The sequence below is a fragment of the Pantherophis guttatus genome, chromosome 3 (assembly GCF_059756535.1).
Source record: "Pantherophis guttatus breed Tessera chromosome 3, ASM5975653v1, whole genome shotgun sequence".
Taxonomy (NCBI): domain Eukaryota; kingdom Metazoa; phylum Chordata; class Lepidosauria; order Squamata; family Colubridae; genus Pantherophis; species Pantherophis guttatus.
Window position 1 is genome coordinate 192,518,152 of NC_142065.1, and position 26,523 is coordinate 192,544,674.

At 37.7% G+C, this 26,523-nt stretch overlaps 1 protein-coding gene across 1 annotated transcript in view; it reads right to left on the reverse strand.

Annotated features, from left to right (window-relative positions):
* Positions 1-26,181, reverse strand: part of LOC117668346 (nardilysin-like) — a 56,600-nt gene extending 30,419 nt beyond the window's left edge. Inside the window, exons 1-9 of the mRNA XM_034422182.3 lie at positions 25,829-26,181; positions 24,053-24,413; positions 22,128-22,209; positions 20,318-20,471; positions 17,646-17,719; positions 15,520-15,615; positions 11,225-11,347; positions 8,198-8,255; positions 5,056-5,129 (exon numbers count right to left, since the gene is read on the reverse strand). Of these exons, the coding sequence (XP_034278073.2) occupies positions 5,056-5,129; positions 8,198-8,255; positions 11,225-11,347; positions 15,520-15,615; positions 17,646-17,719; positions 20,318-20,471; positions 22,128-22,209; positions 24,053-24,413; positions 25,829-26,013 (1,207 nt within the window). The 5' untranslated portion in view covers positions 26,014-26,181. The remainder of the gene's footprint in view (positions 1-5,055; positions 5,130-8,197; positions 8,256-11,224; positions 11,348-15,519; positions 15,616-17,645; positions 17,720-20,317; positions 20,472-22,127; positions 22,210-24,052; positions 24,414-25,828) is intronic.
* Between the last annotated feature and the right edge of the window lie 342 nt (positions 26,182-26,523).

A 26,523-nucleotide genomic window follows, 5' to 3' on the forward strand; every position in this document is an offset into this window, starting at 1 on the left:
CAGCTATAGGAGATGGGATAAAATATAAATGACATGGCTAAATAGTTCTGTCAGGTTTCGATGCTATCTCAAAATAAATGAATTTCCAAACTGCCGATCTTTAAGGAAATTTTCTCTTTATTTGAGCACAGCGATCTGACCCTGGCTCTTTCGTGGTCAGTACTGACCTTTGCCCCCCCAATCCCTCCCTTTCCGATCCCCAATTCTCTGCTTCTCATTGGCTATCTTCCAAGTCACTTTCCTGATCTCTTCTTCGTCAGATCACAGGAATGTCTCCCCCCTCTCCCATCTTTGAGGAGACAGAATCTTCAAAGGGATTTAGTAGGCAAAAGTTTAAGCTTCTCCTCTCTTTATATGTCAGTGCTGGGACGCTGACAAGTTCAAGTTAATCTAAAAAGTACCATCACCACAATGTATACTCTTGTAAAATATTGTAAAATAACAGCAATATGTCTCACTTCCCCTAAGCCAGGATATCTAAGTCCAAGAGATACATATGGTCTCCAAACTCTGAGTGTACCTCCCAGAGTGACTTGAAAAGTTACTCCCAAATTGTTATTTGTGATGCACAGAAGATGAACTTCATAGACTCATGTAACCCCTTGGCTTTGCAAGCTGTACTGGTTACCACTTGGTTTCCTGGTGCAATACCAAGTGCTAGTTATCCGTTATAAAACCCTTCATGGCTATCTCAAGCACTGTGTCTCCCTTATTATTCCTAACCATCCTGCACGATTTAACAGAGACACATGCTTCATACTTCATCCATTAAGCTATGCCATCTGATGATGCTTGGAATCATGCGTCTATGGAGATTCTCAGTCATCCAAGTCATGGTGGCCCCAAAGATGCTTTTTCAAGAGGCAACTCGATTTCCTTGTTTTCCTTTGAAGACATTTCACTTCTCATCCAAGAAGCTTCTTCAGCTTTCCAGTTGCCTCTTGAAAAAGCCCCTTTGGGACTAGGAAGCATGCATATTTTTTTTTGTCACAGGACCTTCCCATTAATATACTGACTCTAAGGTCTGAATTGTCTCGACTTTGCAGGCCTTTAAACATTATTTTTAAAAGTTAACTTTTCCACGAACCTCTGGGATAAATCAGTGATGCATCCATTTCATAGGCATTGTTTGTTTTGGCTGGTGATATGTGTTTTCCCTGATTACACAATGCCTTTTTTTTTAATCGACTTTGCACTTTTAGATACTGTTTTTCATTGTACACTGCACATCATCGATTTTGAGTTGGGGCAGCATTATGAATCAAATTATAAACAAAGAAATAAGCTGCAACTTGGAATGTAAGAAAAAGAAAGAATACAAGTGAAAAAAGGAAGTAAAGGAAAAAATAAATATGCTATGTGACTATGAAAAGAGAAAAGTTTGTAATTTGTCCTTTGGTCTTGTGACTCTAATACATGCAGAGAAGTAAAGTATCGATTTAATTGTCTATGGAGCTTATTAGTCATCCAGGTCATGGTTGTCTCAAAGGTGCTTTTTCAAAAGGCAACTGGACTTTGATTTTCCTTGAAGATGTTTTGCTTTTTATTGTTGTGGCCCATTAGCGGCTTGTGCAGCTAGTAGCTGATTCCAATAGTGAGGAGGCTGGTGTGGTGCTGTGCCAGCAGCCTGTGCAGCTGGCACTCGAATCAGACAATGAGGAGGCTGGAGAAGATGTGGTCCCAGAGGCGGGGATTCAGCCAGGGCCTTCAGAACCTCCAGAAGTTCCCATAAGTGAAAAGGAAAAAGAGGAGGAGCCTCTTCTCGATGCACGGGCGTGGAGAGCTGCCAAAAGGCAGGAGTGGCTCCTCAGGAGGAGGTCTCCTCAAGAGTAAGGCTGGGGGCTAATTGGCCACTCCCTTAGCCTATTTAAGGAAGGACAACGACTGTGGCAATTTGCAGGGAACAACTTCGTTCACTCTCCTTTGCATCCTGATCTTAGTTCTCTTATCAGCTTCCTGCAAATTGCTTCTGGGCTTTCTGCCAACCATAGTAAGATTACGATTATTTATTCTTTGGATTCTTGTAGGCCAGGGGTTGGCAACTATGGCCGTTTTATGACTTGTGGACTTCAACTCCTAGAATTCCTGAGCCAGGCATGTTAGCTCAGGAATTCTGGGAATTGAAGTCCAGAAGTCATAAAAGGGCCATAGTTGCCCACCTCTGTTGTAGGCTGTTAAGAAAGTTAATTAACAGCCTTTATTTGAAAAAGACTGATTTAATTTAGTAAACTAAGTTGTACAGACTTTGTGTGTGCTGCGTTCTTTGGGGTCCGTAGCTGGGGCAGAACACTCATCCAAGAAGCTTTTTCAGTTCTATAGGTTTAATTATAAATAAAAGAGTGAAACTGGTGTTACTTGAATAGATAATGAGTTCATTGGACAGTTATGCATGTTGTGCTCTACAGGTAGTTCTTGATTTACAACAGTTCATTTAGTTCAAAGTTGTTCAAAGTTACAAAGTTACAACGGCAAAAAGTGACATGATCATTTTCACATTTACAACCATTGCAGCATCCTCATGGTCACGTGATCAAAATTCAGACACTGGGCAACTGACTCACTGCAACTGACTTGCAGTGTCCTGGGGTCATGTGATCACCTTTTGCAACGTTCTGACAAGCAAAGTCAATGGGAAAATCAGATTCATTTAATAACTCTATTACTAACTTAACCATTGCAGCGATTCAATTAACAACCGGGGAAAGAAAGGTCGTAAAATGGAGCAAAACTCACTTAACAAATGTTTTGCTTAACAACAGAAATGTTGGGCTCAATTTAGATTGTAAGTCGAGGACTACCTGTTCTGAATAGTGATAAGGAATGAATCATCATGAGGAAAATTCTGAATATTTGAGGGGTTGCCACAGAGAGGAAGGGGACAAGCTATTTTCTAAGGCACCTGAAGGCCAGACAAGGAATAATGGATGGAAACTGATCAAGGAGAGATTCAACCTAGAAATAAGGAGAATTTTTCTGACAGTGAGAATAATCAACCAATGGAACAGTTGCCTTCGGAAGCTGTGGGAGCTTCATCACTGGAGACTTTCAAGAAGAGATAGGACTGCCATTTGTCAGAAATCGTGTAGGGTCTCCTGCTTGGACGGGGGGTTGGACTAGATGACCTACAAGATCCCTTCCAACTCTGTTAATCTGTCACCTGAATAAATGTGATCTAAAGGAAAAACTTTATTCTACTAGATGACATGTATGGATAGATAGGAATTAGAGAATAGAGTATAAACAAAGTGATTGGCTTATTTGGAGATCAAAGAATTAATGAGATTTCTCAGCATTTGCTTAGAATAAAAATCTGTTTTGAATGTTGGTTTACGCAAAAGCTTAAGTAATGAAAACACACAGGAAAAGAATCTAAACGTAAATCATGACTAGGGAAAGCTACAACGATGATGAATGGTTCCAAATATGAAACAGAACAATTTTTGATTGTGTAACTACTATACATTGGGTAAAGAAGGAAATGAAGTAGAAGGAGATATACAGTATGAAAGAAACTAGTATGAGAATAGTACAATTGTATGAACAGAAAGCCCACATCATATTTGAAATAGTATCAGAACATAGATGAATCTCCCAGTGGGGCAAATAGAAAACAGATGTAAGAAAAGAAAATGTAGGATTCAGCCAAAAAGTGAATAGTGTAATTAGCAGGTTAAATTACATTTCACTTTTGTTGTGGCATCACTGAATGTTTTAACCTGGCCCTGTCAACTGTTGATCATGTAAATCCCAGAATGTTAATCAAAAACTCAGTGTATCCACTAAATATAAAGGTGCACATCTCCCTGTGTAACGCTGCATTTTAAGAGTACAAATATATACTATATGGTGGTCAGCTGTTGATCAATCTTTTTTTTAAAAAAAACCTTATGAGAAGCATTCATACTATGATGTCAGTATTGTGAATACAAAATAGTCATAGGTGGAAGGCAATTACTTGTCTATAATAGGGGTCTCCAACCTTGGCCACTTTAAGACTTGTGGACTTCAACTCCCAGAATTCTGGAGACCCCTGGTCAATAACATATCTTTCAACACCTGATAAGCTGTGAGTGCAGTTCCCAAGATTTCTTTCTGGAAATCATGCTGGCTGGGGAGTCTAGGAGGTGATGTCCCCACACATTTGGCAGGAGCGGGGCTGAAGAAAGATTAGTCTGAAGTGACATAGTAACATCATAGCTGAGGCAAAATGAGAAATGCTTATTCAGATCTTTATTCGCCTATCTCTTATGCCTGTATTTCTTGAAGAACCTCTCAGGGGTCTGCAAAATCAAAATTATTTGCCAGATATAGAAAATTTTAGAAAAAATGTAAAGCAATGACACTTACCCCATTTTTTTTTTTTTTGTTAAAAAGTATATGGCTTTTTCATCAAAAACATTTTATTTATGTTAATATTGAATGGGTTTAATACAGGGGTGAAATGCTCCCGATTTGGACCGTTGAGTAGGTAGTGATGGCGGCGGGCACTTCGGAGAACTGGTAGCAAAAATCCCTGCCCCCGCCCCCCATGCCCAGCTGAGCCGCGCGATCATCAGAGCCTTTTTTTTCTTTTAAATGGCTCTGACGATCCAAGCTCTGATGATCCTAGCTGAGTTGCCTGCCGATCAGGCAACTCAGCTGGGATCGTCAGAGCCTTTTGAAAGCATTTTTTTACATGGGTTTACATGTAAAAAATGGTTTTAAAAGTAAAAAAAAAAAAAAGGCCACCCCACCACCACCACCAAGCCACGCCCACAGAACTGGTAGCAACAAATTTTAGATTTCACCCCTGGTTTAATATTGTTATTCCTATGTGATTCAATCAGCAGCCTGTGAATATAATGAACATTCCATTTTAATGTTTAATATGATAAACATCAATAAAAATAACCCCTACACTCAAAAGCTCTTTTGGGTTCCTCAAAGTTAGAAATGATCCTAAGTGCGTACTTCTTAAGAAACACCGTGTTACGCTACACCAGAAAATGATATTTTGATGCACAATTTCCATCCAGATTCCCCAACTTTAAAAAAATCAGAATCACATCTACTTACTTTTGTAAACCTTGTGAAATTCCGGTGTATCAAAAGGGTTCATCAGGTGACTAAAATCCGGTCTGGGCAACCCACTTAAAAAACAAACAATCAAGGAGCATTTTATTTAAGGTTTAAAGTTTAAACTCTACTGCCATCTCATCTCTCTGGTGTTCCCTATACAAACCCTGGCCCTGTAGAAAACCAAAAATCTCTTAATATAAGACCACTATGACCCCATAACTGAGTTATGATACTGCCATTCTTTAGACATTTATCTTTGAGTCTACTCCTGAGTTTTGGTGTCTACTCCGATTTATATCTCCTGTGGCAAGACCTACTTTTACTGGGAAAACTTATTGCGTATCAGCCTACATCAGCTTTGTTAGCTAATTCAGAATGGAACTTGTTGCCCTAACATCTGGATATTATATTTGGCAAGAACCCAGGAGTCCCAACCTCCTGTGCAAGAGCCTGTGGGAATATTGTAGGACTGCTTTGCTCCTCTCCTATCAAACATTTCTTTTTTTCAACTAAACAATGATGTGTTCCCCCAGAAAGTTTTCTGTACTTAATCAGCATGAAGTTTAAACATGATCTGCAAGGGGGCTACTCTTGGACAGCATTGTAATTTCTCATATTTGCTTTTTGAAGTACCTCACTGGAGCTTTGTTCAATGTGTAAACCTAGGCTGAATCACACACAGTCTTTCATGCTGCAAACTGCTCAGATTCGCTTCCAAATGACATGGTTGGCCAAGATAATAATAATAATAATTAAATAATTTCCAGATCTATTTATGGGCTCTCTGAGGTTCCCTAAATAGGCCATTGATGTCCAGTGGCCCTACGGCAATTTTCAAGTATTACTTAAAACTATGCTAATTTTTAAATGACTGCATTCGGAATCTGAGCAATTTAATGTTTTTCTATGCACTTATGCAGGGGTTTGGGAGAGCCTCTAGCTAAGATTCTGTGCAGTTTAGAGAACCTTCAAATCCTACTCCTGGCTGGCCCCGCCCACCCCACCTCACCCCTCCCAGGAGTCCCCACGTGGCCCATTTTAGATGCAAGTAAGTGCAGGGCACGCACGGAGGCTTGGGGAGGGTGAAAAATGGGCCTACTGGAAGTTCTGGAAGGCCAGAAACTGGCCTGTTTCCAGCTTCCAAAGGACTTCTGGAACCTGGGAAGGCCGTTTTCACCCTCCTGGAGGCTCAAGGAAAGCCTCTGGAGCCTGGGGAGGGCAAAAATGCCCCCCCACCATGGTGCAGGAGGCTGACTAGGCCATGCCCACCATAGCCACACCACTCAGCAAGCGGGCAGAGAACCCCTTGCTAAAATTTTTGAAGCCCACCCCTGCACTTATGTATAGATCTACTCCTTACAGCAATATAAAGAGATATGTGGAATTCTCTCTATTCCACATATCCCCAACCTCCAATCTTTAGACTGAAAAATCATTTTTTTTCAACTTCTGATAAACTTCCCTAAATTATTGCGAAAGAGGTTTTTAGAAAGACTGACTCCTCGCATTCAACTGTACCCATCCTCAGAATTCCCTGACATTAATAGGGGAACTGTCAGCTGTGATCTAACAAAGAATGTGTGTTTTGGTTGTGGTTTTACATCTATGCATCTTTTTCCTGGAGAAGATCCAGGGATGATTTTTAGATAAGCAATAGGATTTTGCTTCTCTGGCTCTTTGACAGTTTTATGCTTTTGACTGAGCTTGATATTACTTTCTTTAGTTTTAAATGAATTTCATTTTGTTCCTTTTGGAGGACCTGGAAAGCGGAATATTATTGAGTTTATAAAAAGTCATAAATGAGCCCAGAGCTTGTGGCAGAAGAGAAGTCATAGATGTGTTTGTCCCATTTCTCCTATAAATGCATTTTTTAGAGTTCATTTTATAGTTTAGCAAGTGAATACTTGAAGAGGAAGAGTCCTCTGCCTGCCAATAAATAGGGTACTTTTACCATATTTTGATTTGGTTTTCTTTGGTTTTCTTTGGGAACCAAACGAATAGTACAATATATTACCATAGTTAATTAATATATTACCGTTTTGGTTCCTAACCTGCATTAATTGATTAGTATCCAGATCAGAAATTCAGTTCAAAACTTTGAATTGAATGGATTTTTGAAATTGAATTAGTGAACTAACTCAGATGTCTCCAAATTGATTTTGATAATTTTGGATACTTTTGCTTATAAACAGAATTGTTTTCCCAGTTTTGAATTCAGAAATATTAATCAAACCATGTCATTGTGATCTGAACATTCTAATTGAATCAAATTAGTTTTCTAAATAAATTTAAATTATCAGATTGATCCATTTTCAAAACGGAATTAATGGTTAAAAATTGGTTTGTGCATGCTTTTGATATTAAGTTCCAAATATTGACTGCACTTCTGTTTGCACAAACCTCAAAATACACATTTATATAAAATCATGTATATGTTTTAAAATGGGCAGATAAGTAAACCTAATACTGACAAATAAAGGCAACCTTAAAAGAAATCCTGAACCTTCAGTTTCCATAACCTAAATTTAAGGTTTCCTTGTCCAGTCCTGTTCAATTCTAGGGGATGGTGCTCGTCTCCATTTCTTGGCCATGGGAGCAAATGTTGTCCGAAGACTTTTTCCAAAGGTGCATGGAAGTCTGTTACCTTCCCACAGAAGTGGTACCTATTAATCTGTTTCCATTTGCATGCTTTCAAACTTTTAGGTGGGCAAGAGCTGGGATATGGAAAGGGAGCTCAACCTGTTGTGTGATGCTCAGGTCTTGAACCCAGGTGTCACCTTTCCAGCTGAACCACTGTGCCTCTTCCATAATCTATCTACAAATCTCAAATCTTTAATTTTATAAAATAAAATTTAAAACTTCATAAAATAGAAAATTTCCTATTATTTATAGTCCCACACCATTCACCTTTTTAAAGCAGAAACAGCATGTTATAGTTATACTTCTGGAATGTATAGTTATGTTTATGGAAGTTTTATAATTTAACCAGAATACTTCAGTTATTGGGTGAATTAGAAATTTTAAGATTAAGAATAACATTAACAGAGTATATTCTTTCACACTGCTACTTCTAATGGAACATATGGCATATAGAAAACATTTAGCTCTTCCAGGAAAAAAAGAAAAAAGATAAACTCACTTATTTGGGATGTATGAGAAAATTTCGGTCACCCATTTTTGCAAAGTATCCAGGGTTTCTAATCAGAAGAATATTTAAAAAGGAAAAGAATCATAACATGTAGAAAATATAGAGAATAAGAGGGAATTGACAACTGCTATGAAAAAATGAACTATATATTGTAAGCATGTATCAAATTTCTATGCATGTTTCAAAGTCTTCAAATGGCAGTTGTGCATTTAATCAAAGATGGAATTTTCTATAGCTTAGTGACTAACTATGAACCCACAAAAGAAGTACACAATATTCTTCCTTTCAACTCTATTTTTGACAGGAACCAGAATCTTTTGATACTAATTTCTATTTTTTTTTTTTTTTGCAGCAAGGATAAAAAATGTGCATACTAACCAAATTTCAGTAGTGCAATTTTTAAAGAAAAGGTTAAGGTGAAAAATCAGAATGGGAGACCTCTAACAAATAAATCTCTCCCATAGTCATTCTTAGTGGCTGATAAACCCCTGAAATCTTCCTTCAAATTGGTCTGAATAACATTGCAGTTAAAACTTCACATTTAATTCTTCATGCAAAGCATCACATTCTGGACAATGATGCTAAATAATCTGGTGGTCCATGCCAGTTGAGATGTCCTACACCCTCCATCAAGTGTGCTTAAAAGTCACTCCTTACTAAATGCAAAAAACTCAATTTGCTGTATTAAGGAAACATTTGCACAGAATCAACCACCAGTGATTCTTCCGATTAATTGGAATTAGAATTAATTCACTAACCTTGATATGCTCTAGTGCAGGGATGTCAAACTCACGGCTCGTGGGCCAGATGCTTCACGCGCTGGCCACCCCCATCACCAGTTTAGCAAAGGGGAAAAAAGTTGCGATACATCATGTGACGACAATGTGATACTGCGAGTTTGACACCCGTGCTCTAGTGTAATTGTATGTGGGAATGAACTGATGGCAGGAAAAGATGCTGCCTACCAGATAAGGAAGCGGCAAAGGGAGAGCATTGAACTGCAAAACAGGCAGAGACAGAAACTTAGAAAGGATCCTCCTTAACTTATGAGGCTATAAAAATGGTAGGAGATTTGTACTTTCAGACTTGCAAGATTCTGTTAATGTAGCCTTACAATAAAGTAGAATTACCTCATCTTGTTGTATTTCCTGTCTGGTCCAACTAGGAAGGTGGGCATTTAGCTTGGTCAACCAGGGACCATATTTTTCAGTCCCCCACAAAGGGGGATTGGGAGCCTATCATTTCCCCATTACTTTCTGCCTTTTTTTTTTTTTTTGGTCCATAAGAATCACAGTATTTGAAGGACATTATTCATTTCTCACTGCTTTTTGCCCTGTTTTGACTCCTTATGTGGCCATTTATCCATGGGGGTAAAAACCAAAACAACTTCTGTGGTAGAAAGCTTAAAGGGGCCCTTTTAGAATACAGTATTTCCATGTTTAGTGTCATACAAAAACAACTGAAGGGGCAGTTAACTATTAAATAAATCAGGGGTGTCAAACTGGCGGCCTGTGGGCCGGATGCATCACATGCAGGCCACGCCCACCCCAACTCCATGAAGGGAAAAAAATGTCACAAAATGTCATGTGATGGCAATGTGGTACTGCGAGTTTGACACCCATGAGATAAATAGTTCACATGATACATGTATGATAGGGGACCTGAGGGAATTAATTTAGCCCCAAAGTACATTAGTTTGAGATAAAACTAACCCTCAGTAACTAATAATCACTTTTAATTAATTTAGTTTTAGAATGTACCTAACACACATACCATTCCCACCTTACAATTCCACTTAAGTATGAACAAAGCCCTAGCAGCCTCATGGATATCTTGTAGTACATTGAAAATGAGGAAATACATTGTCACTTAAACTCTGGGGGATTGCAAGCATAATCTACAACAGTTTATGTACTAAAATGAAACTATTGTTTTTCTTGCAAAAGTAACCTAGATAATGGGAATGGTGCCAAGGATGCATCCAAAAATGATGGTGAATTTAGGATCATTGAGATTATCAAAGGTATTCCAAAGCAATGCAATCTCATAATGACCTAGTTCAGCGATGGCGAATCTTTTAGACACTGAGTGCCCAAACTGTGCGCATGTCCAAACAGAAAGGCGTGGGTGAACGTGCAGACATGTGCAAATGCATGCATATGTGGGCCCATGCACAGCAGAGACCTAAAGACCAGCTGGCCAGCGGGAGGTGGGACATCCCAACACTGGCAGCACGGCAAGAGGTAAGATCTTTTTCTTTCGTGAGCTTCTGTTTTGTTGTATGCAGGGAAACAGGAACTCATGAAAGAAAAACCATGAGATCTGACCTGGGGTGATGGCGTGCATGCCAGTAGAGAGGACTCTGAGTGCCACCTCTGGCACGCGTGCCATAGGTTTGCCATCACGGATTTAGTTCCTGAATCAATGTGACTGAAATCTGTCAAGATTGGTGTAATTCTGTCAACCTTTCTATGAGATCAAAGAATAGCAGGTTCAAAAAACAAGCAAATTTACTTCTGAAGCTTTTTGCCATTCATAGGTTTTAAGGGCTTAGTGATCTTATGGGGTCATTCTGATCTCCGATTATTATTTTATTTTGGGTGAGCCTCAAGCAAAGTTATATATGTCAGTGTCCATAAGACCCCCTCCCCCCCCTTTTTTTTTGCCAAACAACATATGTGCTTCAGATGATCCACCAGGCATGTGCTGGTATAACAATATGAAACTTTCATACAGATTCATATTATATGCTCAATTTTCCAGATTAAAAGCAAAGAGATGGAATTCTATATTGTCCTTCCGTAGCATTAATCAACTCTTTGGGAGGTGGTAAGCAACAAAATATTTATTTTACCCATTTACTTAGCTGAACCTATATGTTCCTCTGCCTGCCTGCCTATCATTTATCTATTATATATGATCTATCTATCTATCTATCTATCCATCCATCCATCCATCCATCCATCCATCCATCCATCCATCCATCTATATACTGTCATAATTATGCATAGATTCTACCTCTAGACTGGACAACCAGATTCATGTAGTGAGCTGAGTAGTATCGTTTTCTGAAATCCCTCAGTCTTGCGTAGGTATCAATTCCTTTCTTTTTTGGCGCATATTTCAGTGTCTCTGCATTGCCTGTATAATTCATGAAGAAGAGATTTTCTTACTAACATTAGTATCAATTTTCCTATAGTCTTGTGTTTTAGTTGTAAATGTTTTCTCTGCGACAAACCAGGTTTTGTTTAACTTAAAATAGCCCAATAATACCAACTAAACAGTTTTTAACACAGATGCTTTCTTCTATGCTTCTATTATACTCAGGGGTGGGCTTCAAAAATTTTAGCAAGGGGTTCTCTGCCCGGTTGCTGGGTAGGTGTGGCCATGGTGGGTGTGGCCCAGGGGTGAGTTCTAATTTTTTTTATTACTGGTTCTGTGGGCATGGCTTATTTTGTGGACGTGACTTGATGGTCATGTGACAATTATTTAGGATTTAGCAGAGGTACTGGTCCACCAGGCTGTACCGACCTACCCATTTATTTTTGCAGGCACTGGTCTACCCATTTATTTTTGCAGGCACTGATCTACTCATGTATTTTTGCAGGCACCGGTCTACTCATTTGTTTTCTTTTAACACTGATCAGCTGTAGGGTGGCCCTTTGAAGCCCCGTGGCAAGAGTTTAAACATTTTTTTCCCCTCTAGCCATCAGCTGAGACTCAGGAGGCAGCAATAGATTGGGGGTGGAGCCAAATAAAAGGTAAGAATAACACGGGGGTGGGGGTGCGGGGGGGCCAGAACCACTACTGGCTCGGCGGAACCGGGCCGAACCGGGAGGAAGCCACCACTGGTGTGGCCTAGTAGGCTTCCTGCACCATGATGGGGAGGTGTTTTTGCCCTCCCTGGGCTCCGGAGGCTTTCCTCGAGCCTCTGGGAGGGCGAAAATGGCCTCCCCAGGCTCTGGAGGTCCTCTGGTGGCCGGAAATGGGGCCATTTTTTGCCCTTCCCGAGCCTCCCTCCATGCCCTGCACTTACCTGCATCCCAAACAGGCCATGTGGGGACTCCTGGGAGGGGTGGGGTGGGGTGGGGCCAGCCAGGAGTGGGATTTGGGGTTTTCCCAAACCCCTGCGAACCCCCAGCGGCCCACCCCTGATTATACTGCATAAAATACTTTTTTTAGAGTAAAGAGCAAAAAGAGATACTAGAACAATGATTTTGGACAGTTACAAATAGACTAAAGGTGCAGATGGCTTTGAAGTAAGATTCTGATATTGTGCGAAAAAGCTGTTGTTTTTGAATGGGACTTCGAATGTTAGACACTAAAGGGAATAGTAAGGAATTAACAATTAAAATTAATGGGGAAGAATAGTTATATTTAATTTATTAATACAGAATGGAGCAAAATACTTTAACATTAGGGAGTTTTTTAAACAAATAACTCAGTCTGCCATTATAGATAGACTGTGTTAAAAAATAATTTGGAAGAGGAACAAATTTTATTGAACAAGACGGAGACTGAACTGAAATGAATGATAGGCTACAATGATAATATGGAGAAAAATGCTATCCTGGATATAAAAATGAAACCATCAGATATCTTAATAATTAAAAGTGATGGACAAATAACATGCCACAAGAGTGACCTGGATAATTTTCCTATATTGGATTTACAAAAAAAAAAAAAAAGACTTCTTAAAGTTTTAAGGAACTTTGTGAAAACAGACAAAAAAAATTTAAAAAATCATTTTCTAGGACATTATTTGACTGGACTAAAGGTTAAGATTGTTAGAAGTAAAAGGAAGGAATGTAATATTGGTTTACTTGATTAAGGTTGAAATAGATATGTTGTTATCCCTGGCAATCCTGAATAGACTTTTGCTGATGAGGACTGACAAAGCTTTAATGATCTGTTTACAGGTAAGAGATGGGATATTGGAAGAGGAGATTATTTGTTGTACTTACGAGAAAGTTATGTCAACAAAATTGTTTATACTTGTTGTGATGAAGGGGGAAGTCATAATATATATATATATATATATATATATATATATATATATATATATATATATATATATATATGTTTTCTTTTTCGTTACTATATTTTTCTTTTTTTATTTCTACCCTATTTTCTTTCTTTCTTTTTTTCTTTCCTGTACTTTTTTCTTTTCAGTCTTTTCATTCTTTTTTCAATTCTTTTTTACCTCTTTAATTGTAATTTTAATAAAATTACTATAAAAATGAAACCTGTCACGAAATCAAACTGGTTGATTTTGTCCTACATTTAATGGTAACCTAGTTTTAGGAATGCAGATGCTGGGATTGAATTTGGGGACTTCTGCAGAAAGAGGATGTTTTTGCATCACTAAGCTACAACCTGGCTTTTTCCTTCATTATTTTAATGTAGCTTGGATGATAATTGAATGTCAAGCAAATAGTTTTAAGAACCTGTAATTAAATACCTTGACAACTCTATAATTGGAGAGAAACATAGTTAAACAATTTAGATAGATAGATTGGTGGAGCAGAATGTGGTAGATTGCAGGAAAGAGCATTTGATTTAATAATGTAATTTTAATGGTAGTTTCAGACTGATTGGGTAGATGCAGGGGTGACATTGTAATATAATTTTAATCATATTTAATTTGTATCTCAAATAATTGTATTCTATTCTGATTTCATTTTAGATCGTATTTTACTCTAATTTCATTTTAAATGAAATTTAAAATGAACACATTTTAAATCGTGTTTTATTCCTATTCCAATTTCATTTTAAATTGTTTCTACCAAACTTTTGTAATAATTGTTTCTGGAGCTCTGCACTTTGATATGGCCCAAGGGCTAATCAATAAATAAAGATAGATAGATAGATAGATAGAATTCTTTATTGGCCAGGTGTGATTGGACACACAAGGAATTTGTCTTAGTGCATACACTCTCAGTGTGTATAAAAGAAAAGATACATTCGTCAAGAATCATAAGGTATAACACTTAATGATAGTCATAGGGAACAAATAAGCAATGAAATCATATTAGGAAACAGTCAATATAAATTGTAAGGATACCAGCAATAAGGTTACAGTCATACAGTCATAAGTGGGAGGAGATGGGAGATAGGAACAATGGGAAGATTAATAGTAATGCAGACTTAGTAACTAGTTTGACAGTGTTGAGGAAATTATTTATTTAGCAGAGTGATGGCTAAAGTGATTTGTTAATCATGTTATTTGAAAAAGCCACAATTAGCCAGGTTTTACAAATAAAGGTAAGAAACATGCTTTAAGAATCACAATACCTGAGGTTGTCACATCACAATACAATAAACAATACAATAAAAACTAAATTTAGGGGTTTAAATTTTAAGGAGGGGGGAAAAAAACTATAGTTTTCTCATATCAATTATTCTCTCTAATTCTAAGAAACAATATTACCCTTCATCTTAACTTCTCATCCTACTATTATTTATTAGTTCAATTTATATGCCACCCTGAGTCTCCGGAGAAAAGCGGCATATAAATTGAACTAATAAATAATAATAGGATGAGAAGTTAAGATGAAGGGTAATATTGGTTTCTTAGAATTAGAGAGAATAATTGATATGAGAAAATTTATATACAAAATGCTGTTAAAATGGTGTTAAAGATGAACAAAAAGCTGTATAAATCTAGAACCAGGCCAATATTTTGTTCAGAAAATATGCATTGTATGTTTGTTTGTGTGTTTAAAAAATAAAAAAAAAACTTTATTAAAAAAACAATACAATAAACATAGAATTGTTCTAGGCAATCTATTTTCCCAATCTATATTAACATCATGACTTCAAGACTTATCATAACTTTGGGGATTACCACTTTCCTAAGCCTACAGGAATGAGAGGCAAAACTATATCTTAAATCCAGCACTTCATGTACATGGGTTGTTCCTTATTTATTATTTATTTATTTATTTTGTCACATTTCTATGCCACCCAATTCCCAAGGGACTCTGGGACCAAAAGCTAAATCACTCAAAAGCTAAAAGAGGACTATGAACAAATGTAAGATGAATATACAAATGCCTTCTATGAACAAATGTAAGATGAATATTTCTGTAAGATGTAAGATGATTGTTTCTACAACACTGTATCACATCAGACTTAACCATATCTTGAAGAACACAAGATTGTTGCAGCATACGAAGCTTCTGTCATAAAGCTTGTTTGAAGAATGGCATACCCACAACTTTAAAAGTAAAGAAAATATATTATATAAAGTTTCTGTTGAATACAAGTTCCATTAAAGCCCATCTGCTTCCATCTCAGTATACTTCACTTACCCCAAAAGAATTTTCTCATAGGATGTCCCAGTTTTGCAAGACTTCCAAGCAGGAGTTCTCTTCTGTTAGCATCAGAGGGTTTTGCAATCTGATATTCTGTTTATTTTAAAGTACACATTAGGCATAAGAATTTAAGAAAAGAATTCCAGTGATATGATCATTTGGACAAGGCGAAGAGCATAATGCACACATACATGAAGCAGCAATGAAAAGTGTCATACTCATTTTACACATGCATTTGACACATGTGGTTTTGTTGCAGAAATATCATAGGCTCCATCGGATTACTGGTACTCTGGAGAATGAATATTCCTAGCAGCTCTGCCTATTTATCAATCGTAATAGAGCCAGAATCTCAATTAAAATAGGATAAATGGATGTTCTCTTGCGAGACCCAAATTACCATTTAACCACGAGATACATATTGGTGGGAAGAGAAAGAGGTCCTTGATTTCCTGGTTCTTCTAATGGAAACATAAAATAAGCTTCCTTCAGGATATCTCATTATTAGTATTTATTTCTATAAATACTTTCCACTGCTATAGGCTTGAGATTAATATAATGGTGTGTCAAAAACTGGATTCCAAAAACGAAATTTAGAACTTCACAGGCCAAGGAATGATCATCCAGAGCTGCAGTGAGGTTGAGAGTAAAAAAATGGCCAGTTTCATCAAGAGGTCTCCATTGAGTCCACCAAAGTTTATGCTGGTTCAGGTCTTCCTTTCTTCTTTGCTACCTTCTTTCTTAACCCTGTGCATACCATTTGACCAAAGGGGTTTATCTTCCAGAAAGTTTATTTAGCAATAATATAAAACAATAACATAAAATAGAGGTTGCTTTCCTTTCTGTAACATAGGTGAAGGTAGAGGATTTATAGAAAATAACTTCCCAGAAGTTTTGTTTTTTTGGTTTTAAATATCATTTGGTCTTAGATCTTAAACTAAGATAAAGGGATTTCAAGAAATTGTGAAATGAAACAACCAGGTTTGCCCCCCCCCCTCAGGAATACACAGAATTCACTTCAGAAAATGGTGGTATTTTTTGACCCCCTTCAAGTCTACTTACGGGACCGCCTACTACCACAAATAGCCTCCCATCGCCCGGTACGCTCTCATAGAGAGGGGCTCCTCCGGGTGCTGCCGGCCAAACAGTGTCGACTGGCAGCCCCCAGGGGGAGGGCCTTCTCTGTGGGGGCACCCACTATCTGGAACGAGCTCCCCCCGGAGATATGGAGGATCCTGGATCTGTGCACTTTCTGCCGCACTCTTAAGACCTTCCTATTCCAGCAAGCTGGCCTGGCCTAAACTTTTCCCCCCTTTTCTTTTAAATTGAAAAATTTAAATCTGTTTTTAAATTATTGGGATGTTTTAAATTTGTCTCGGGCTAAATTGTTTAATCTGGTTTCATTTTTCCTTTTAAATTTTTGTATTTATGTATTTTATTTTTGTGCCTGTTCACTGCCCTGAGTCCTTCGGGAGTAGGGCGGTATATAAATCTAATAAAAGAAAGAAAGAAAGAAAGAAAGAAAGAAAGAAAGAAAGAAAGAAAGAAAGAAAGAAAGAAAGAAAGAAAGTCAATATTGACTTTTGGTGACTGAATGGATAAGTCTCTGCAGTTTCTTGGCAAGAATTCAGAAGTGGTTTGCCACTGCTTTTTTCCTAGGGTTGAGAGAGAGTGACTGGCCCAAGGTCACCCAGTTGGCTTTGTGCCCAGAGCCTGACTAGAATTCATAGACTCCTGATTTCCAGCCTGGTGCCTTAACCATTACACTAAACTGCCTGTTAAGGCTTGTATGAACATTTACCCTGAGTTAATCTCCATGAATTCAACATGTTTCCTATAAGATATCATCAGGATTGTAGTTATTTGTCAAGGTTCAGAAAACAGAACTAAAAGGTATTGCCTACAGTGCAAAGTACATGTAATACAACTGATTTTAAAGGTTTTTAAATGTGCTTAAATCTTTGAATTTAAAATATATTTTTTTATAATTTTTTTGTGAGACAGCTCATTCAAATTTCAGAAACTCGAATGCCTCAAAAAAAAAAAAAATGACGTGAGATAGTTTTCCGCCATCCAAGAATTGAAAAAGTATAAGTAGTGAATAACCCATTCATTAGTTTTACCACTATCCACAGCTTCAACTTCACGGTCAATAGCATCTTTAATCATTAGAGGATGAATGAAGAACTGTGCCCATCTACAAATAAAGTAGAAGAGAAATACAGGTGTTTGCTATTAAGCCTTGAAATGTGTGGAATAATAACGATCTGTTTCCATAAAAATGCTTATGAACTAATGTTATGGCAAAACAAAACTTGATTTTTCTTTTACCACGATTTCATTTTTTATTACACCTGGGCAAGATAGAGATTTCTTTTTCTTTAATTACTTGGAGGGAATAAATGCACAAACAAAAACAAACAAATGAACAAACGAACAAACACTGTATTTGAGTGTAGAATTATGTCTCTGGGCAGCTTGGATTTTCCATGGCTTCCCAAATTTCAATTAAATGCTATAAATGCTATAATTGTATCATTTGCAGATGATACAACAGTTGTGGGACTGATATCCAGGGTGCGGGGGATGAGTCTGCCTATCAAGATGAGGTAGAATGGTTGCTTTCGTGGTGTGGAGACAATAACTTGGTCCTTAACACAAATAAGACCAAGGAGTTTATAGTGGACTATAGAAGGAATAGATCAGACATCCAGCCCTTGCTTATCAATGGAGACTGAGTGGAGCAAGTGGCCAGTTTTAAGTTTCTGGGTGCTATCATAAAAGAGGACCTGATGTGGGGCACTCACATTGCAGCACTAGTCAAAAGGGCCCAGCAGAGATTATGCTACCTGAGACTTCTCAGGAAACAACAACTGAATGAAAAACTGCTGGTGGCCTTCTACCGCTGTACCATAGAGAGTATTTAACTTACTGCACCTGTGTATGGTTTGCCAATTGCACAGTGGCAGATAGGACAGCACTCCAGAGGGTCAACGTCATTGCCCAGAGGATCATTGGTTGCCCTCTTCCCTCTTTGGAAGAGCTTTATAGCTCCCGCTGCCTTAAGAAAGTTCAAAATCTCCTTAAAGATCCATCTCATCCTGGGCATCCTTTTTTTGAACTATTACCATCTGACAGACGGTACAGGTCAATAAAAACAAGGACAAATAGGCTGAAAAACAGCTTCTATCCCAGGGCAATAACCATATTGAATTCTACGGCATAGTGCAATATTGGGTTTTCAATTTCAATTATATAGAATGTAAGGGATGTATGTTTGTGTTTTTATTTTTATAGTTATAATGTACACTGAAGATGGCATTTAATTTCATTGTACCATGTGCAATAACAATAAAGTAAACTATAATCAAGATATTTTAGGACATTTTTTCAGGTTAGAACAACCAGTCAACTGGCCTTTCATTTGCACAGAATATGACTTCCTCTCTCCCAAACCCCTGTAATATCTTCTGAGCTTCATAAAAATAAACAAAATTTGAGGACTGAGGCTAACTTAAAGATAACACAAAAACTAGCAAAAGCAAAAAGGTAGACTAAGCTAAACTTGCTCCTCATGTCAAAAGAAGATACAAAACATGTATTTTAAATGCATGCAAGAATTACATTCATATTCGAAACATTTAAAGCTCCAATGTTGAGCCAAAACTGCTGCCTGACCTAACTGGAAGGTTTCTAAAAGTATTTGGAGCATTTTAGAAATATTTCAAACTCAGAGCAAAATTATTTTGAGTTTGGAACAGTTCTAAGAGTGGCTTGGATACTTAGTTATGGTTAGAACATGTTTTGGGATCATACCCACTAATTCAAGCTCAGAAGGAAGTGTTTGAATTCAAAATGCTAACCGTTTTGCACACCTCTAAGGCATATTATGATTTTGCCTCTTGGAGAGTTAGAAATCAAAATGTTCTGTTATCCATCATGCTTTCAATAAATTCTGTTATCCATCATGCTTTCAATAAATTAAAATTGTGTGCAAGGGGCAATTTACCTATTGCACTAGAGCATGATAAATGGAGTCCTAATAAGCCAATTAACCTTTGATTTCTGTTCTTTCCATCTTCCTCCGAGATTTCCTTCAATTAGAAAGAACTTTTCAAATTTTTCAACATTTTCTTCTAGAAATTAAAGTCTGTATGGCCAAAAGTGAAGAATGATGGGATCAGGACTCAGCAATAGCTGCAAGACCTCTGCTGACCCAAATCTTAAGCAGAGCACACAAATCAATTACTTTTTGATGATCTGCAATAAATTATATTTATGAATATGGTTAATTTAGAACAGTGCTTCCCAGACCTGGGTAAATTACCCCAAATTGGGTAAAAGTGTTTTTTCCTTGGGTAAATTAACCAAATATCCCAAAATATCCCAACAGGGATATTTAAATTAACCTATAGATTGCCATGTATGCTAAAATATATCCAAAAATCTCCAAAATAATTCCTATTAAGATGAAAATGAATCACATTATACCAATGGTAATTTTTGAAATGAGATAAAGATCAATGATATTTTTATAATATAAGTAGCCCTCAAGTTACGACTGATCATTCAGTGACAATTTGAAGTTATGACTGTGCTGAAGGAAGGGACTTACGATCAGTCCTCAAACTCTGGTAAGATTCTCTAATAAACAATTTGAGGTAATGAAGGAAGAATCTGGAAAGCACTGATCTAGAATGTACAAGATATAGAGTGACTGTAGTCTTCAAATTGCTATAGTCATTGTACTGATGGATCTCTTAGTCTTTTAGCTCGTTTCGTACTCCTAAATTACCTTTCAAGAGCATCTTTAAAATATTTCTTTTGGATATCAAACTGGAAAATAGTTCGTTCCGTGTCGGTCGAAGCATTGTCTGACCCTCCATGCTTCTTTAAGAAAGTATCAAATCCATTTTCATCTGGATATTTCTGGCTACCCATAAACACCACTAGAAGAAAGCAATCAGATAAATTGGCTGCGATCAGATGCAGGTAGAGATTTCAGTCTATTATCACTCATGCTCATATCATTTGTGGCAATGACTCTCTATAGTAGCTCCAAAGGAGAGTGTGTGTGTGTTGGGGGAAGATATCCTTCATTAGGGCTGCAACAATTAGATGTGCCACATTAAAAATAAGACATGAATCCAGTTGTTGGGGTTGTTGCTGAAAAGGCTCTGCTTGATAGGTGAACTAGTGTAGTGGTAAGTGGTAGTGGCGGGAGGCTCCGCCCACCCACCCAGACGGCATATGGACACTCTGTGCGCACACCCTCACAGTTTTGAACCGGTAGCGAAGGTAAGCGGAACCCACTACTGAACTAGTGGCTATATATCTATGTGGCTGTAATGATCTCGCTGAACTGTGTCAGCCAGCTTTGAACAGCTGATATTCTCCAGACCCTTTTGGACCTCCTGCTTGTCTTTGCCCCATGCCACTGGCTAAATTATGGCACTGTCTACTGCATATCGGAAATTGTTTGTGTGATTTTCAGTTTCTAACAGTCTCAATTTCCAATAGAAGATAATATATGTAGCTCTGGATTGAACTGTGGAGTCCTTGCTGCTCTCTGGGCTTAGTTGTTTTCTTGCAGACATTTCATTACCTGACTAGGTAACATCTTCAGTTCTAGGAGGCAGTTTATTTATGTACAGTAACTTGCTCTGTCAGAGTTGGTGAGGGTGTTGTTTTCTCCTTGGTCGTTCCTTGTTTAGGCTGCTGTTTACTGTTTAATTGTTTGACTAGTTTAATTCCTGTTTATCTGGGCATTGATTGTTGGGAAAGAGGTGTTCTGGTCTTTTATTTTTTTGTATCCTTTTTAGCTTCTTTACTGTTTTGAATAGTGTGCAAATGTTGTTTATCTCTATGTGCCTGTGGAAGTCATCAACATCTGCAAGAAAGTATCCAAACTCAGAGAGCACCACAGTATCAATTTCCCACAGTGTTGTGCTATTCTTGGCCACTGTGGAATATTGAAAAGAGAAACAGATTCCCATATTTATCCAGTACCAATAGTTCAATTGGATTGCGATTTGGGGAATCCACAAGGAAGTACTTCACTTTCATATCCAGCTTTGTCTTCGCTCCTTTCTCTGGAACATCTTATGAATGTAAATGACTATTGGAGACTCTTAGTCATTCAGGTCATGGTTTTCCCAAAGCTGCTTTTTCAAGAGGCAACTGGACTTCCTTTGTTTTTCCTTGAAGGCGTTTCATGTCTTGTCCAAGAAACCTCTGAAGTTCTGAAGAAGCATCTTGGATGAGAAGTGAAATGTCTTCAAGGAAAAATAAAGAAAGCCCAATTGCCTCTTGAAAAAGCACCTTTGGGACATACGGATGTAAGTAGACTTATGGAAAGATATTGATTTATCTGCCTTGTTTATTTTTTTATTGCTTCCTATTACTTTTTTTTAAAGCACAGTTTGACTGATTTTTAAAAGAAAACTAAGAGCAGTTTAAGCCTGTAAAAGAAAATATTTAAATAGTACTGAGGATGTCAACATAATTTAGTATTGAAAGCTACACATTCCACAGTATGAGATGGAACAGCTTTCTTTCTGTCTCTTTGTTAATTGTTCAGTAGATAGACTTTAGATTTTACATACTATGCTCCAAAAAATGAGCTAATCCAGGTAAATCATCAGGGTCACAGAAACTTCCAACACCAACAGCAAGGGCAGCTGCAGCCTGCAATCAAAATATAAAGGAGAAACAGTGGGAAGTCATTACAAGCCAAAGCCAAAGAATACAGCCTTCTTCCAGTATGAAAGGAATCCTACTTCTGTCAAAATTCTGTTCCATTCCCAACTGCAAGCATTGTCCCTAAGAAAGCAAGCAGACACAAGTTCTATTATTATGTTTCACTCTTAACATTTTCCTTGCAGGCAAACCTGAGTAACATACACAGCAAAATAAGGCCTTCAAATCCTGCATTCAGGCTGGTTCAAATAATTCCATTTTAGTCTGGCTCTGAGGTAAAATAATAGCTTTTTAAAAAAATATTACAAAGTTGTAACTTAAGATTGCTTATTGTCATTTTATTCATTTTGACAGCAGCATTTCAACCTCTGGCCCATGGGTTGAGGTATACTCTCCAAGGCCATTTTTGAAGTCATCAAAGGATCAGAGTTCCCCTATCCAGACCCTTGATTCTTTTAAAAAAACATTTCATTAAAAAATAGGTATATTAAGCTTATCCAGGGCTTAAGACATACATTATGTTTAAATTTATTTGGAACAAGCACTAAATAGTCACTTTTAGAGTCTATATAACTTCATTGTCATATGAGCCCTTAGTCTTCAGAATGACACAAACAGGGTGTACCTACTAGCTAAGAAACAATACATCCCTCAATGTGATATAACATAATTAATTCAAGCTACTGTCTCAACAACAGTGCTCATCCTGAGGTGAAAATGGGTTTACAGATAGTCCTTGCTTAATGACCATAATGGGGACTGGCAATTCCATTGCTACATTCATTAAGTGGGACGTCAAGTGACTATGCTGGATTTACAATGTCACTTTTCCCCACAGACATTAGGTGAGACAACCCATGACCAAGATTTGCTGTTTCACTGCTGGCTTCTTCATTGACTCTGCTTGTCAGATATGAAGCACCCAAATGGATATCATGTGACTTCAGGACACTGTGACAATCATAAAATGGCTGCTGTTTGCAAAGCAGCTAAATCTTGACGACGTGACCATGGAGACATTATTTTATTTATTTATTTATTTGTCAAGCATATATAAGATAACAGGTAAAAGTATAAACATAATTTGAATACATGAAAAGGAATATTAGGACAGGGATGGTAGGAATGCTGGTGCACTTATGCATGGCCCTTACAGACCTCTTAAGAATGGGGTGAGGTCAACAGTAGACAGTTTAAGGTTAGAGTTTTGGGGGTTTGGGGAAGAAACTACAGAGTCAGGTAGTGCATTCCAGGCATTGACCACTCTGTTACTGAAGTCATATTTTCTGCAATCGAGTTTGGAGCGGTTTACCTTGAGTTTGTATCTATTATTTATTTTGGATTTATTGGATTTATATGCCGCCCTTCTCCCGAAGGACTCATTTGCTCGTGTATTGTTGTGGTTGAAGCTGAAGTAGTCATTGACAGGAAGGACATTGTGGCAAATAATTTTATGTACTATGCTTAGGTCAGACTGTCAGTTCTAGGTTGTCTAAGCCCAAAATTTGGAGTCTGGTGGCATAAGGTATTTTATTGTGGTTAGAGGAACGGAGGATTCTTCTTGTAAAATATCTCTGAACTCTCTTGATTGTATTTATGTCTGATATGCAGTGCGGGTTCCAGACAGATGAGTTGTATTCAAGAATTGGTCTAGCAAATGTTTTGTATGCTCTAGTTAGCAGCTATCAGTATGATAACTGGTTGTAAAGTTACTTTTTCAAATACTGTTGTAACTTGGAATGGTTGCTAAATATAGAAATCATTACTTGTCTATTTTATTTAATACTACACTTCATCGATTAACAAATAGCTAAGTTATTTTATAACATACCTGCTTTTCTGTACTGCCCATCTTATTTTCATCTTCTTGTTTCACTAATTCTTCGTATATTTCAGGGTCATCATGATCTTCCCTCACCTCATGATCACCTTCAACAATACTATCGCTACCAAAACCACCACTTCCTTCACTTCCAACTTCACCTTCTAGAGATCCGTCCTCAGATTCCTTGATATTCCTATCATTTCTCTCAATTTCCTGCATTTTTGTAGCAAGATTTTCTTCCTCATCTGTTCCAGACGATATGAGGAAATCATCTAGTTCAGTGTCTGATTCATCAGAAGAAGTGCAATCATCAATTGTCCAGTCAGAAATCAACAGCACATTCATGCCATTTTTTAATTTGATGTACCTGTAAAAATAATGACAGAGGTGTATTTATGTGCAGTATAAACAGGCATCATTCTTGGCAGCTATTCTCATAATCCCTGCAAAGTGTTTTGAAATATATTTTATGGTGAATTTAGTAAGAACTCTCTGTTATATCGAGGGACTCAGAATACCCATTTTTCAGGTCTGTACAGAGAGAATGGATGTTGTGAATGAAAGCTTTTGAATGGTGAATTTTGTCAGACAAAATGTCTTGTATTCCAGAATATCTTCCCTAATGAAACAGGCGCTTTCATTCATACTCTTAAGCATTTTGCCTTAAAGAACAATAGAAAATTAAGTCAATTCCTTCTGGCTTCCTTTTTTTTCCATACCAGGGCCACAAAAGTAGGTGAAGTGATAGTTCAGGTTAATTATTATGTATCAGCATACAGATAAAATGGTCAAGGAAATTTTTATTATTTTAATACTCAAATGTATATCTATTTCTCATTGTTAAAAAAACCTTTTTCCAATTAAAAAAAACCCCTGGAGAAAATCTATTTATGTGGTATCTAAGAACCAACACCAAATTGATGGTATCACAATACCTCTAATATCATAAAACAACCACATCTGCCTATCCCAGGTTCTTGGGAAGGACTCGATAGGTGGATAAAAATGCCAAAACCAGTTGGAACATCTGGCTAACTATGTAATGAACAATATCTGTCAACGGACGTTGGCGATCATGTTGGTGATCCTATTTTTATCAATAGCCACATGAAAAAGTGCTGTTGAGTTTTGTCCAAACCATTCCCTTAGATTTTGAAGCCATGATGTTCTTCTTCTGCCTGGACTTTGTTTGCCTTCAATCTTTCCCTGGTGGATTACGTGAAGTATGACATATTTTTCCAGGTGTCACATCACATCACATCACATGTCTGAAATATTCTAACTTTTTCTTTAATGGTTTTGATGATTTCCCTTGGCTTTCCCAGGTGGCTTATCACTTCATTTCTGATTTTGTCAACCCAATTTATATATAACAGCTGCCTGTAAATCCACATTTCAAATGCTTCTAGTCAGTGGTGAAATCCACATTTTTTTTACTACCGGTTCTGTGGGCATGGCTTGGTGGGTGTGGTGTGGCTTGGTGAGGAAGGCTTGGTAAGCATAGCAGGGGAAGGATATTGCAAAATCCCCATTCCTACCCAACTCCAGGGGAAGGATATTGCAAAATCTCCATTCCCACCCCACTCCAGGGGAAGGATATTGCAAAATCTCCATTCCCACCCCACTCTGAGGCCAGCCAGAGGTGATACTCAAAATTTCCGCTACTGGTTCTCCAGAATCTGTCAGAACCTGCTGGATTTCAGCCCTGCTTCTAGTCTCTTCAAGTGGCTTTCTGTTAGAGACCAATTCTCCATTCCATTCCTACTGTCAGCCCATAATTACCTGTATTCCTTATGGTCACTGGGAGACTTTACAATATCTGGGTCTCCCTCATTTTTCTTGGCTCGACGCTTCCGCAATTCCTCTGCACGTTGGGACCTCTCATTACGGCACCTCTGTGGCCTCTGCTGCTGTGAGCGTATAATTGGACAATTTTCTGTTCCTTTGGTCCTAGTCTCACCCGACATTCTGGAGGCTCCAAGAGGATCTTCAAAGAGCTGGCCAGTTGACCTACTTGTCTACTAACCATACAGCTCTGTTCAAACCAAATAAGTAGCCCATCCATCAGCTAGCCCATTTTATCTCTTTCTTCTCATTGGCTGACTAGATGCTTTAGAAATAATATATCTTTATGACATCAATGAAGGAGAAAACCAGGATTCCATGAGAATTATTAAAGGGGGAAGAAAGGGCATAAGAAATCCAGAAAACAGTATCTATTTTTGGTTGTAGATCAGATTTCAATTAAATAGTTAGGGCATGCACAAATAGTAAAGGTAGGCTTTTATTAGAAACTTTCTTTTAAGAATGAAGGTTGATGGTTAATGCATTTTGAAATTATCCAAATCTTATGAAATATGAGCCTGGACAGCCACTTGTCTGAAATGGTATAGGGTCTCCTGCTTGAGTAGGGGGTTGGACTAGAAGACCTCCAAGGTCCTTCTCAACTCTATTATTTTGTATTTTGTATTCTACTA